The 12,502-nt window shown below is 50.3% G+C and overlaps 2 protein-coding genes across 2 annotated transcripts; both read right to left on the minus strand.

The window, feature by feature from the left end:
- Positions 1-987: 987 nt before the first annotated feature.
- EPUS_06483 (uncharacterized protein) lies at positions 988-2,583 on the minus strand (the record flags this gene model as incomplete). Its single annotated transcript, XM_007787308.1, has 1 exon — positions 988-2,583. The coding sequence occupies one exon, from the start codon at positions 2,581-2,583 to the stop codon at positions 988-990; it is 1,596 nt and encodes a 531-aa protein (XP_007785498.1).
- Positions 2,584-3,630: 1,047 nt separating this feature from the next.
- Positions 3,631-11,557, minus strand: EPUS_06484 (uncharacterized protein; the record flags this gene model as incomplete). Its single annotated transcript, XM_007787309.1, has 7 exons — positions 3,631-4,280; positions 4,331-4,529; positions 4,591-9,617; positions 9,673-10,240; positions 10,292-10,425; positions 10,482-10,876; positions 10,929-11,557. The coding sequence occupies 7 exons, from the start codon at positions 11,555-11,557 to the stop codon at positions 3,631-3,633; spliced, it is 7,602 nt and encodes a 2,533-aa protein (XP_007785499.1).
- Positions 11,558-12,502: the final 945 nt, after the last annotated feature.

The raw sequence follows: 12,502 nt of genomic DNA on the forward strand, positions 1-12,502 counted from the left end.
GCTCGAACGCCGCGGCCACGGCGCGGCGGTCAACTGCATCGAGTGGAGTCCGAACCGGAGAGGCATGCTGGCCAGCGGGGGCGATGACAGCACGGTTCTGATCTGGGATCTGATGAGCCAGGCCGGGGCGGTGGTGCCGATGCCGAGTAGTACACAGGGAAGCCAACAGCAGCAAAACAGCAGCAACAGCAGCAACAGCAGCAGCAGCAGCCAGGTGGCGGGGAGAGAGGACCCGGTGCGGCCTGGGCTTGCGAGTATGAAGTTAGTAATCTCAGTTGGGCGCCCGTGGGGGATACACTGGGGGTATGTGGTGGGAGGGGGTTTTGGGGCGTGCAGATGTGAAGCCTGCCTGCCTGCCTACCTGTCTGTCTTACACATTGTCGGTGTGAGGAGAATGGTTGGAACCGAAGGAGCAAGTGGAGCGGAGCCAGTTACGCCTGGCTGGCTGGGTTTGGTTTTCTTTCGTTCCGAAAAGATAAATACGACCTCAACCCTTCAGTCATGACCGTTGGCCAAAAGAATTTGCAACGCTCAGGCTGCTTGGTGTCGTTTTTGCTCTTGCTCTTGCTCTTGCTCCCGCTCACGGCGTGAGCTGGTATAGATGGGCCATTGGATGCAAGATTGGCGGGCGCGGGTGAGATCGTGCATGGCACATACGGTTCTGAATTTGATTTAGGTAGGCACATGGGGAGGCAAATATGGTCATTGCCGAGGCCCTGCGGATCTTGCACAAAGGAGAATTTGCCCCCTCGGAAGGGGGAACGTGATGGATTGGGGAGGGGAGGTCTTTACTGCTGTATCGAGGACGGGAAGAGGGGATCATCTGTGCAAGATGCAAGATGAGTAACTAGGACACCCGCTCGCAGAGATCAATCTATTCATAGTGATAAAGATGTAGAGAGATTGAAGAAGCTGAGAGTTATATATGGTATCACACTATCTCAAGTCATGGACTCTGACTAAAATGATGGATTGTGGAATACTATCTCAGGTGTGAGAGATCAAGAAGTCAGGTCCAGGATCGTCGTCTTCGCTCTCGGATGATCTGGATTCAGCAGACAGTGTCGGCTTGGGTCGTGGCGAATCTGGTAAGAGCTTGGGACTTCGCTCTTCATCATCTTCCGCCGCTGGTCTAGCATTTGATAGGATGGCACTTTCTGTTCTGTGGCTGGAGTTCATGTTAGCATCGTCCTCCGAACGGTCCTGGAGCTGGTCTAGAAAAGGCTCAGCATTAGTTTCTCCATTTTCGCCATAGTCGAGCAGTTCATTCTGCTCTTCCTCGTGGATCTGCCCATTTCGGAATCGAGACGCTTCGATCAGCACCTGTCTGCCCTCCCGGAAAGCTTCCAATTCAGCGCCTATGCAACAGATCAACAGTTTCCACTCCTTGCCTTCTGCTTCCTGGACATGCCGTTCCAAGAATTCCATGACTTTGTCCATGCTGTTCAGCACAGACGCCATTCCCTCATCTCGCTCCCGTTGTGAGGTCGGGTTCACGGAAAACTGCTGCATCTGTGCCTTGAGAAATTTCTCGAATGACTGAATCTTAGTCACGACCTCACGCCACACCTGGCCCCCGTCTTCTAGGGCCGTCTTTTCCAGCTGAATTGCTTCCTTCCTGCGGATCAGATCTTCTCGTTCATCATGCCAGTGATCCTTTGCCATCTGTAGTGTCCTCCTATTGGGTTTGAGAGCATAGAAGCTCTCTGCACTACTATCTCCATCGATAGGGTTACGTGTTGTCCTAGAGCTGGGCTGGAGGATGGGCGGGTTCTCTATAAACCGTTTGATATCCTTATCTAGGAGTTCGAGGCTAGCGTTGTAGGAGCTCAGTTTTGATTGTACCGAACTTTCCAGTTGCTGTGCCTTGTCAGCAAGATGTCTGTGACGGGCTTTCATCTCGAAGAGTCTGTCCTCCAATTCTTGGATCTGTCTACCTAACCGATTCGCTTCGGCACGGAGACGACCTGCGGATTGAGCGCCACTCTCAGACGAGATGGAGGCAATATGGGACTCGATGCCTTCGCGCTTGTATGTAAAAGCTTCCACCTGATGTAATGCATCTTCCCGCTCCTGCACTTGCAGTTCTAGAACTCGTTCTTCTTCGTCCTTCAGAGCAGCAAAGTCGTGCATGGACCGGGAGAGCCCTCGCCGGGCTGCCCGCAGAGAAATCTTCTTCTGCGGTGGTTGTCGAACAGGGATGGTAACGCGTTTGCGCATGGTCGAAGTAGAGAACATCGTTGGCGTTGGGGTAAGGGAGCCATTGGAGGAGATTTCGTCTTGGTCGTTGCCGGGTCTGAGACCTGAGAGCAGACCTTCAGATTGTGCATCTAAGAGGGACTGGATGGTACGTTGAAGCGACTTGGCAGCACGCTCGAGGGGAATGAGAGGATCGAAATTAGTCGCCGAAGAGGTAGAAACTGGGGCTGCTCGTAGGATAGTGCTGCTTGACGCAAGAGGAGAGCGAGAGGGTTCTAAATGTGAAAGACCATTGGGAGAAGAGGTATGGGCGCTATTGCGCTCATGCTGCGGAAGAAGTGGGCTTGAGGTTGGAAAGATGCGGTCGAGGAGGAAGCTTTGCATGATCACCTTGGAAACACGTCGCCAGGGGATATTCTATTGTGTTCATAATCATGATGGGACAATGGACGAAGGTTTGGGGAACCACATCACAGGCAGCAAGATTCACGAGGGTAGAGGGTAGGGGGAGTGGAGTGTGACCAACTTGAATTTGACTCGAGCGACTTTCTATACCACGTGCTGAAGTTGCTATGTAATAAAGTACGAGGTACAGTTATAATACGCTAAGAGATAGTTTGCCAAGATAAAGTGATAGATCTGTCTTAACATTTAGCTACTAGCACTAGTAGTAGTAGTACTCTTATAGTGTCATTCTAAGCATTCCAGGGGTTGAAGCCTATCGCCAGCCTAAAATGCCACAAGAAACGCCACTACTATGCTCCCTAAGCAACTACTATCCTAGGGCACATTAGCCCCAAAATCAGACAGCTAGGGACCAAGGGTCATCCAAAACCCTCTGCTTAGGGCATAAGCAGGCCCAAGGCTTACGTAGTACGGAGTTCGGAGGAGTCATATGATGTAGATGCCAAGAGTATACCTCTTGGCACCTATATCCTTAGTGTATTTCATCTAGTACTTTTGGGGCACGATTCTGTACGTACCAAGTAGTAGTGACTAAATCATGAGTACATGAGTATCTTAACAGAGGCTTGGCGTGTATGGAGGGAGAAATCTGCGTCGGCCTCAGCCCTTTGGTGCTTACATACTTATGATACCTTCGACCTCTTTAAGAACTATCCCCGAACTATGCCGTTTTGAAAACTTGAGAGCTCGAAAGTCGTTCTCGACAAACGCGGTATCAGTGACTGGTTTCTGGTTACTGCTTACTGGTCGATACTGAGGATACTGAAGCGACAAGACTGCGTTGTCTCTTTTGAGTGCTGGTGATTCGGAACCTCGGCTTTCGTGCGATGATAGGGTGAAGCCAGGATGTAGCTCATTGTTAAGATTATTAAATAATCGTGTCTGCCTTGAGGCTTCCAGTATCTGGCAAGCGAAATCTCTCCCTCCAACTATCCTCTCAAACATGCACGCTATCACGCTGCTCATCTACTCCGAGCCCTCCATCTGTGCCTTGTCCGTGAACTTCACGAGTAAGGTTGATCTTTGCATTATCTTGGCAACCAGATCGTTGATCGACCCGCCCCCAATGATTTCCATCACAGGCATATTCGCCTTGAGCTCTGTCGCTATCCAATTTCGAATCCTAACCGTAATCGAAGAATCCAGGCCGAGTTCTGTAAGCGAAGTCTCAAGGGCAATGTCGTCCGGCGAAATCGCCATTTCCTTGGCCAGCTTCTGAGCAAGCGATTCAAATACGATCTTGGAAGCTTCTTCGATATCAACTGCATGCTTCAAAACTTCCTTGTCGACTAAAATCTCGGTCCGAAAACCTGTCCTCGAGCTAGCATTGGTAGCCACGCCCAGGTTCTGGTTCGGCCTTTGAGCCGTCACTGAATGTCGGACTGAAGTGAAGAAGGCATGTCGCATTCGAGGATGATTTCCGACCTCAGGTCGTCTTAACGGCCCCACAAGCACCTGGTTACCGTTCTGCTTGAAGTCCATCAGGCCACCGTGTACAATGGCCTTGACCAGAAACTGTAAGTCCGCTCCAGTGATCAAAAATCCATAGATATCATCATCAAAGGAGGTAACTCCGCGAGCTACTGATTCCGCAATATAACCAACGTCTTGCACCGCTGGAAAATTAATCGATGCTGCAGGAGACCTTTCTTCCCACGCCATTGACAGAAAGCATCAAGGAAAGTGTTGCTGCCAGCATATGAAGCCTGACCAGCGTTCCCCAGGGCACCCACCAGCGACGATAGACAAATAAAGAAATCTAATGGGTTGCCATCAAGAACCGTGTGTAAATTTATGGCTCCCTTTACCTTGGGCCTCAGGACTGCCTCCCACTCGTCGAAGGTAGAGGTCTCAAAAAGTGCATCCTGCAACGTGGTCGTAATTAGCAGAAAGATTGTCAAAAGAATCATTCGATTCAAGACTTACCTTTAACACCATCGCACCGTGCACGACACCTCGCACAGGGGGCATGCCTTGCTGTGCTGCTGTTGCAATCATGTTCTGCACATCGACTGTGGAACCCACGTCGCACTTGACCGGCAGTATTCTCGCATCTTTTGTAGCGGCACCCTTGAGGAGCTCATCCACCGCACCTTGTGACGCCTTTTCACTTGCACTTCTTGAAGCGAGAATGATATGCTTGGCTCCGTTGCGAAGGAAAAGGTCAACAAGACTTTTTCCCAGACCGCCGACGCCACCGCTAATTAAATAAGAACAATCAGGGTAGAGGCCTGTGTGGTAAGATGGTTTGCATCGTGCCTCGACGCGAGCTTCGCGGTTACTGGTGACAACGATTTTTCCCATATGCTTGCCTGCTTGCATAGTGCGCAGGCCGGTCTCTAGGTCGGCAATTGACAAACATTGGATTGGTTGCGCCGGGCGGACTGCCATGGTACCTACGAGGTTCATGACGCGTCCCATGAGTTGACAGAGTTCGGTCTCTCGTCTGTCGATGTAAAGAGAGAGGTCAATGGCGCTATAAGTAACGCCTTTGTCAAAGGGTGCCATCTCAAGGCTGGCGTTTGCAACAGCGTCCCTTTTACCAATGTCTATGAATCTGCCGAATGGGGCAAGACATCCCCAGCTGCTGCGTAGTAAGTCACCTGAGAGCGAGTTGAGGATAACATCAACACCCTTCATTTGGGTTGCTGCCAGCAGCGCACCCGCGAACGTTGCCGAACGACTCGAAAAGATGTGCGTCTCAGGTATGTTGTACAAGTGCGTAATGTGATCCTTCTCTTCAGGTGCTCCGACAGTGCAAAACACCTCAGCTCCAAGCCATTGAGCGATCATAATGGCAGCCTGTCTTACTCCGCCAGCTGCAGCATGAATAAGCACTGTCTCATTCTTCCTCAGACGGGCCGAGTTGACCAAGGACTCGTACGCGGTGGCAAACACAATAGGAATAGACGCGGCTTCCTCGAAGCTGAGGGTTTCCGGCATCCTCACGATACTTGACGTCTTGCAGCGGACGTGCGTTGCAAAGAGCGACCCGCCCCAGTGTACCACTGCGTCGCCTTTCTGAAAGCGAACTTGGGCCTCTTTTCCGGCAGCAACGATTACGCCGCTGCATTCTCGGCCCAATCCTTGCCACGGCAGAGTACCTAAGGCGATCAACACATCTTTGAAATTCATACCTGTGGCTTTGATCTCGATGATGACCTCGTTGTCCGCCGGCTCCTGCGCAACAGCATTGGAGTCCTGGAAATGTAGAGTACTGAGCAAACCAACTGTGCTCATTGCAACTTCCAAAGATCGTCCTTCCTGCCACAAGGCCTGCTCCTCAAGCCGTGTTTTGTTACTCTCACGATCCACGGAGTCATAGATGCTCTTGTCGGGAATAAGTCTAGGAACTTGGATCCGGCCACGTTCTTCTCGAAACTCGAGATCCGTCTCCCCATCGCTGACATTCATGAGAAATGAATGTTTGAAGACTCTGCCGACATTCGCAGCCGACTTTTCGTGCCGTGAAGCATCCAAATGAATCAGAGCGAACTTCACACCAACATTTTCGAGGCGTAAAGTTTTAAGGAAGCCTGACACAAATCCGAGATGTGGCTCTTGATCAGCGCCAGCATGCGGCGCGCGGCAGACCCAAAACACAGCATTGGCTTTATCCAACAGCTTTTTAAGAGACTGGAACCTGGCACGGTCCAAATTTGTTAACAAGGGATGTTCAGAGTCATCGAGGATCACCAATACGCCGTTGCTGCTCCTGCCAGCGGCCAAGGACGAATGTTCTACGTTCAGGCCCAGACCTCGGCGTAGGACCGTGCCAACATCTGCCCGCAAGGAGTCAACTGACAAGTCCTCATCGTTATTTATTAGAGTGACGGTTCTCGGAAACGGCTGAGGTGGTGGGCCTCGGACCTTTGTATGATATACCTTATGAAAGTTCAACGTGGGGAAATCTTTGATGGCGGCTTCTACGCCAGTAAAACCGGCGTGAAGCAAGAGCTCATGCCACTCGCATTCTGGCACCACGGCACCTGCCTCACGCTCCCACCATCCAGGCAATGTCGCAAATGGAAATAAAGAATTGTTGAATCGGCTCAGCTCGACCATGGCAAAGATGCCATCAGCTTTCAACAATTGACGTACATGGGCGAGACTCTGCTCCAGGTCCGGTGTTGCGTGAATTACATCGGCTGCAATCACGAGGTCGTAGGATCCAAGCGCGAATCCCTGCTCAGCCGGATATCTGGAGATGTCAAGCTTTCTAAATTTCAACACTCTTTGCCAGCGCTCCAGTTTTGTGGCTGCAAACTCGAAGAAGCCTGTTGACACATCGGTATAGTCGTACACCTCGCATTGAACACCGGGCAATGGTGTAGAACTCAGCGCCGATAACACTTTACTTGTATACCCACCAGTGCCTGCGCCAACCTCGAGCACCCGCATGGTTGGGTTCTGACGGGCAACGAGGCTCACGAGTTCGGCCAGCTGGTGCCCACTGCGGCCGAAGATGAATGACTCCTCGTAAATGCGCCAGAGACTATTCTCCGCCAGAAGTATGCTCATGGGATAAACTTGCCCCGTGATAATAGAGTATAAGTTCTTGCCAACATCGCGGTTCCACTTACCTGTTATAGTCCGGGAACTCACAGCTTCGATAAAATCTGTCCTCTTAGACTCATTGAGCAAAGTCCACTCCTGTTCTCTGGTGCTTGCATCAGGAGACTCAACATGCGCTATCACGGCCTCCATCCATTTACGAAGTAAGGAAAGATGGCGGCTAGAGCCTATCTCTGTGCCACAGGCGGACATTGCACGTTTCATAAGATAGTACGCCTGCTGCTCAAGTGCCATGATCTCTGCATCTTGTTCAGCCAGTGGGACACCAGGATACTCCACGTCATCGAGAGAGCTAGAATTTATGAAGGCTGTATGGTCTCGCCAATCGAATTTGAGAGGATCCAAAACATCTGCATGTGGCTCCGGAGCGCTTTCTTCTGAAATCTCGAAGAAATGTAAATCTCGAAGTTCAATAGCGGGCATCTTCTCGTCTCCAGAAAAGATGGTTAAACTTCCTGTGGTGGATCGTGACATTGACTCAGTCTGTCGGTCATGGAAGTAAACATGAAAACAGCTGCGATGATCTTGTGGCATGTGATTAGAAATGAACGCCTCACGCAAGAATGTCGTTACACGCGGGCGTATCTGGTCAGGGTCACCATTGTTCCCACCCATGCTGAACAGGCCTATGTGCAGACACGCATCCAAAGTTGCTGGGTGAACTTTGAGTGGCGTCTCGAACCCCGTGGGCATTAGTGGTCGGGTTTCAACACTTGTGACGGTACCTACGGCGCAATCATCCCCTGTTCGTAACCCAGTTAACTGACGAAATGCTGGTCCATATGAGATGCCTTTTTGAGCTACGCGCTCGTAGCACAGATTGGCATCAACCTCTCGAGGACTCGCCCCTCCTACACGTGATCTCAACTGCTCGACACGCTGGAGTTTGGTTGAAGTGGTCCACTGCTCACTGATTGAGTCAGCGATATTTCCCATCATAAGACAAACTGAGCCTCTACAATGCTCCATGTAGGAGCTTTCTTTGGTCCAGGAAAGAATCCGGAAGTCGTGCCATCTGCTGGGTATATCTCCGCGAGTGCCAAGGACCTGAGAATCGAGAACAGTGAAAAGCTCATTTTGTTCTCCATCAGAAAGAATGAACGCCTTTCCAATGGCCATCTCCTTGACACAGTATCCATCGATTGCTTGTGATTGCAATTTTGATGTCGAAATTAGCAGCGCCTCAATAGCCATAGATAAGTACCCAGCCATTGGAGAGACGACGTTACCATCTACTCGATGGTCTCTCAGCCAAGGAATGTCATCCAAAGAGAACACGTTGCGAAACTCCAGAGATTTCCCAACAGTGCTGGTATTCTTGTGGCCAAGAAGGACATGCCATGGAGAACCATCCTGCTCAAAACTACTAGCTAACCTTGAGTCCTGCCAGTAGCTTCTTGCCCTGTTGAATGAATAAAGGGGAAGGTCAGTCAGTAGCGTAGCTGAAGATTCTCCTGCCGTCTCTCCGTGGATAGCGTCTGTCTTGAGTATGAAACCCCGAGCAACTAACGACGCTACGAGTCCTAGGACACTTTGGCAACCATCTTCAGCTCTTTTGAGGCTAGGGAAATATTCTGGAGAGTTCCCGGTTGCCTTCGAACTGTGGTGCTGCAGCAGCTCTCTCACTGGGCCTTGAAGCGCGCTGTGAGGCCCAACCTCGAGCAGAGATATAGAATGCCTTGGGTGAGAAGAGGCTTGAGCCGCAATCATGGCGGGTACAGCTTTGGCAAATTGGACAGGGCATACGAGATTGGTGGCCCAATACCATGGCGATCGTACCACGTGCGATGCCAGACTGTCGCCAGTGATGCTCGAGAAAAAAGTGGCTGTTGCGTCCTTAGAAGCGTTACTGGTAAGTGCAGGAGTAATCTCATGGAGATATTGCTTGGCAATCCAGGTCATCTGCTCCGAGTGATAAGCGACGTCGACTTGGAGCATGCGATTAAATGTGCCGGTTTTGTCCAGTTTCTCATTGAGTTCCAGCAATGCTGAACGATCTCCAGAGACAGTCACGCTACTTGGACTGTTGTAACACGCAATCGTTGCCAGGCCATCACGCAAACTTCCGATCAAAGGATCAACGAAGTGCGGTCCTGCTCCCACAGCCATCATGGCACCAGGAATGAATGACTTTAATTTGTGGAGCTGTGCACACAGTCTTCCACGATGATAGGCGATAGACATGGCAGATTGGAGGTTAAGCAAGCCGGCCGCATAAGCAGCTGCGATCTCTCCACTTGAGTGCCCACATACTGCCACCGGGGCCACACCCCAACTTGCAAAAAGAGAAATCAATGCTATTTGCAAAGCAGTTGTCGCCGGCTGGCTGACAATCGCCTCTCCCATCAAAGATGAGTCAGGAGACTTCGAGAGCTCATCTATGCCTTCGTCAGCTAACTGTACAATCGACCTTTGGACATGAGACAAACAGACCCACAAGAGACCAGTTGGCTCCCAGATCCTTCAGGATTCTGCCAGCCTCCTTTATCGTCTTCGCATAAGTTGGATATCGCATCAATGAAATACCCATCCTAGGCCATTGCGCACCCTGTCCGGTGAAGACAAAGCACAGTCTTTGCGATAGATTTGCTCGCCCGATCGGAATAGATCTCGTTAGCCTCTCAACTAACTGGGCCTGTGTTGATGCGTACGTGGCCAAACGCCACTGAAAAGGTGTTCGTCGACAACAAAGAGTATAGCTCAGATCGGCAAGAAAAGTCTGACTGTCCTTTGGTACTCTCTCCACGTACCTTACCAAAGACTGGAGATATGACTTTAGGGACTTTTCGTCTTTGGCAGAAACAGTGAAAAGTCTATGCGTCGGTTCTTCTTTTCCATTAGGAACCATACATACGACCATCACGTCTTCGGCGGAAGGTTTTGTATGAGAATCCGAAGCTTGTTCGAGGATAGCATGGGCATTGGAACCACCGAATCCAAAATTGTTGACAGATGCTCTCCTTATTGTACCGCTTGGCCAAGGTATGCATTCAGTGGGTACCTGGTACGAATTAACACTGTTTACACTTGCATGAGAAATTGATCGTCATACCCTAAGGTTGAGCTTTTCGAGGTTGACCAAAGGGTTGCTATTCTCAAAATTTGCATTTGGCAGAATCATCTTTCGCTCGAGCATCAAGACACACTTTACTACGGACACAAGTCCGCTCACAGTCTCCAAGTGGCCTGAATGCAATAGTCAATTCACGCAGGATGCTGAGGAGATTGGTAAAATCTCTCACCGAAATTGGACTTCACGCTGCCCAAATAAATGGGATTGTCCAAGCCTCTTGCAACACCATCGAAGGCGGCTGCAATTGATTCAGCTTCGATAGGATCACCGCGTTCTGTGCCTGTGCCGTGGCATTCTACATATACCGTCTCTCGTGGATCCAATCCGACAAAGCCGTAAACACGAGCGATTAATTCCGACTGAGCTTGACCGTTTGGAAATGTGATGCCTTGCGAGCGACCAGCGTGGTTGATACCGGTATTGCGTACCAGAGCGCGAACACAGTCGTTGGCAGAGATGGCATCCGCGGCTGCTTTCAGGACAAGACATACTGCACATTCTCCACGTCCGTACCCATTTGCTCTATGGTCAAAAGGAAAACTTTTGCCTTCTTTACTGAGCGTGCTAGAGCAAAATATCAGTGACGAATATATAGCTAGGGACCTGCACAGCGTACCCTAGATTGCACATAAAGCTTAAGAAATGCGGCGAGAGCTGCAAGAAGCTTCCTCCAACCACGGCACAGCTACACTGGCCGCTTCGAATGCTCTCAACGGCATTGTGTAATGCTGTCAGACCGGAGGAGCAAGCTGTGTCAATAGTGATACTGGGGCCCCGGACGTTGAAGAAATAGGAAATTCGGTTAGCGAACATGGTAGCTGCGATACCAGTTGCCGTGTATAGAGAGCTGGTGTATGGATCGAGCTTGAGACGATCTTGATAGTCACATTGAGAACCGGCAGCAAAAACTCCCACGTCAGCACGGCCTGCAATGGAATTGATGTCTATCCCGGCATTTTCGAAGGCCAAAAACGCGCTTTCAAGGAGAAGTCGATGCTGAGGGTCCATCGACTTAGTCTCGGCCTCACTGAGATTGAAGAAGGGTGCATCAAACAGCCCAACATCGCGTTCCAAGAAAGAGCCACCTTCGACGTTGAAGTGGCCTTTCTTGGACTTATCCGGATGATAGAAGTTGCCAGCGTTGAAGCGTGTCTTTGGAATGGGGGATGTCGAATCTTTGGCCTGTGCACAAAAATCCCATAGTGTTCTTGTGTCATCCACACCTCCTGCTAACTGGCAGGACATACCAACAATAGCAACATCGCGGACCAAAGCCGTGGAAATATCCCCCAGCTTCGTGATATTTCTAAGAAGGGAACACCAACTCGAAGAAAGAACCAGTATCCCGTAGATGGTAAGAAAGGGTAACAGATGCTGTGCTGCCGGAAAGAAAAGCGCACTGAGATCAAGAAGTATTGAGCATTCACTGTGACGGAGTAGAAAATGCCCTTTGTGATAATTCAGTTAAGCCACAAAAGAATTCAGGCTGGAAGTGGACCTCGTATCCAGAATCACATCCTCCCACACCCAGAGTATTCTATGGCCCTAGGGAACTTTGTTGTAATGCAAATGGCCGCCTTGTCAAGACCCGGTTCCGAACCCTCGACACCCTGATTTTACTATCTAGCATGTGGTGAACACTGTGACTGCGTGGATATGACCACATAGCGTGTGCCAGACACTGTGACTGTGGATATGACCATAAAGCTACCATCTGTGATAATCGACTTAAGCCTAAATGGGTATCCCGACCTGCTGGCTGGACCTGAATCTCATATCGATGATCACACCTTTACCCCTCTGGACTAGATTACCCTGCATGCGCAATTGAGAGCAACACTGTACCAAACGGGGATAAATCTGCACAGATTCAGAGGTCAATATGGCGCAATCTTTTCTGACGCAGTTGCTTTTGCGAGTCATGCGCCGTTGTTTGAAAGGGATGACGACGATCCTTCATTGTAGGTCAATATCAAACTCGCAACCGCACCAAGATCAGCACAAGGTACAGACGGTGGACCTCCATCAGCAGAAGTGTTTTTCACTCGTGAGTGCCCCAGCGATTGGCTTGGCGGGGTTTTCAGGTACTACTTACCGTAGTATGCACCTCCTGCGGATTGTCACACATCAGATCTGTATTGGATTGGTCAGAATTTCAAGCAGCTTCAATCTGGATTGTTTCGAACTGTT

This window comes from Endocarpon pusillum (genome assembly GCF_000464535.1).
Source record: "Endocarpon pusillum Z07020 unplaced genomic scaffold C658955, whole genome shotgun sequence".
NCBI classification, from domain to species: Eukaryota; Fungi; Ascomycota; class Eurotiomycetes; order Verrucariales; family Verrucariaceae; genus Endocarpon; species Endocarpon pusillum.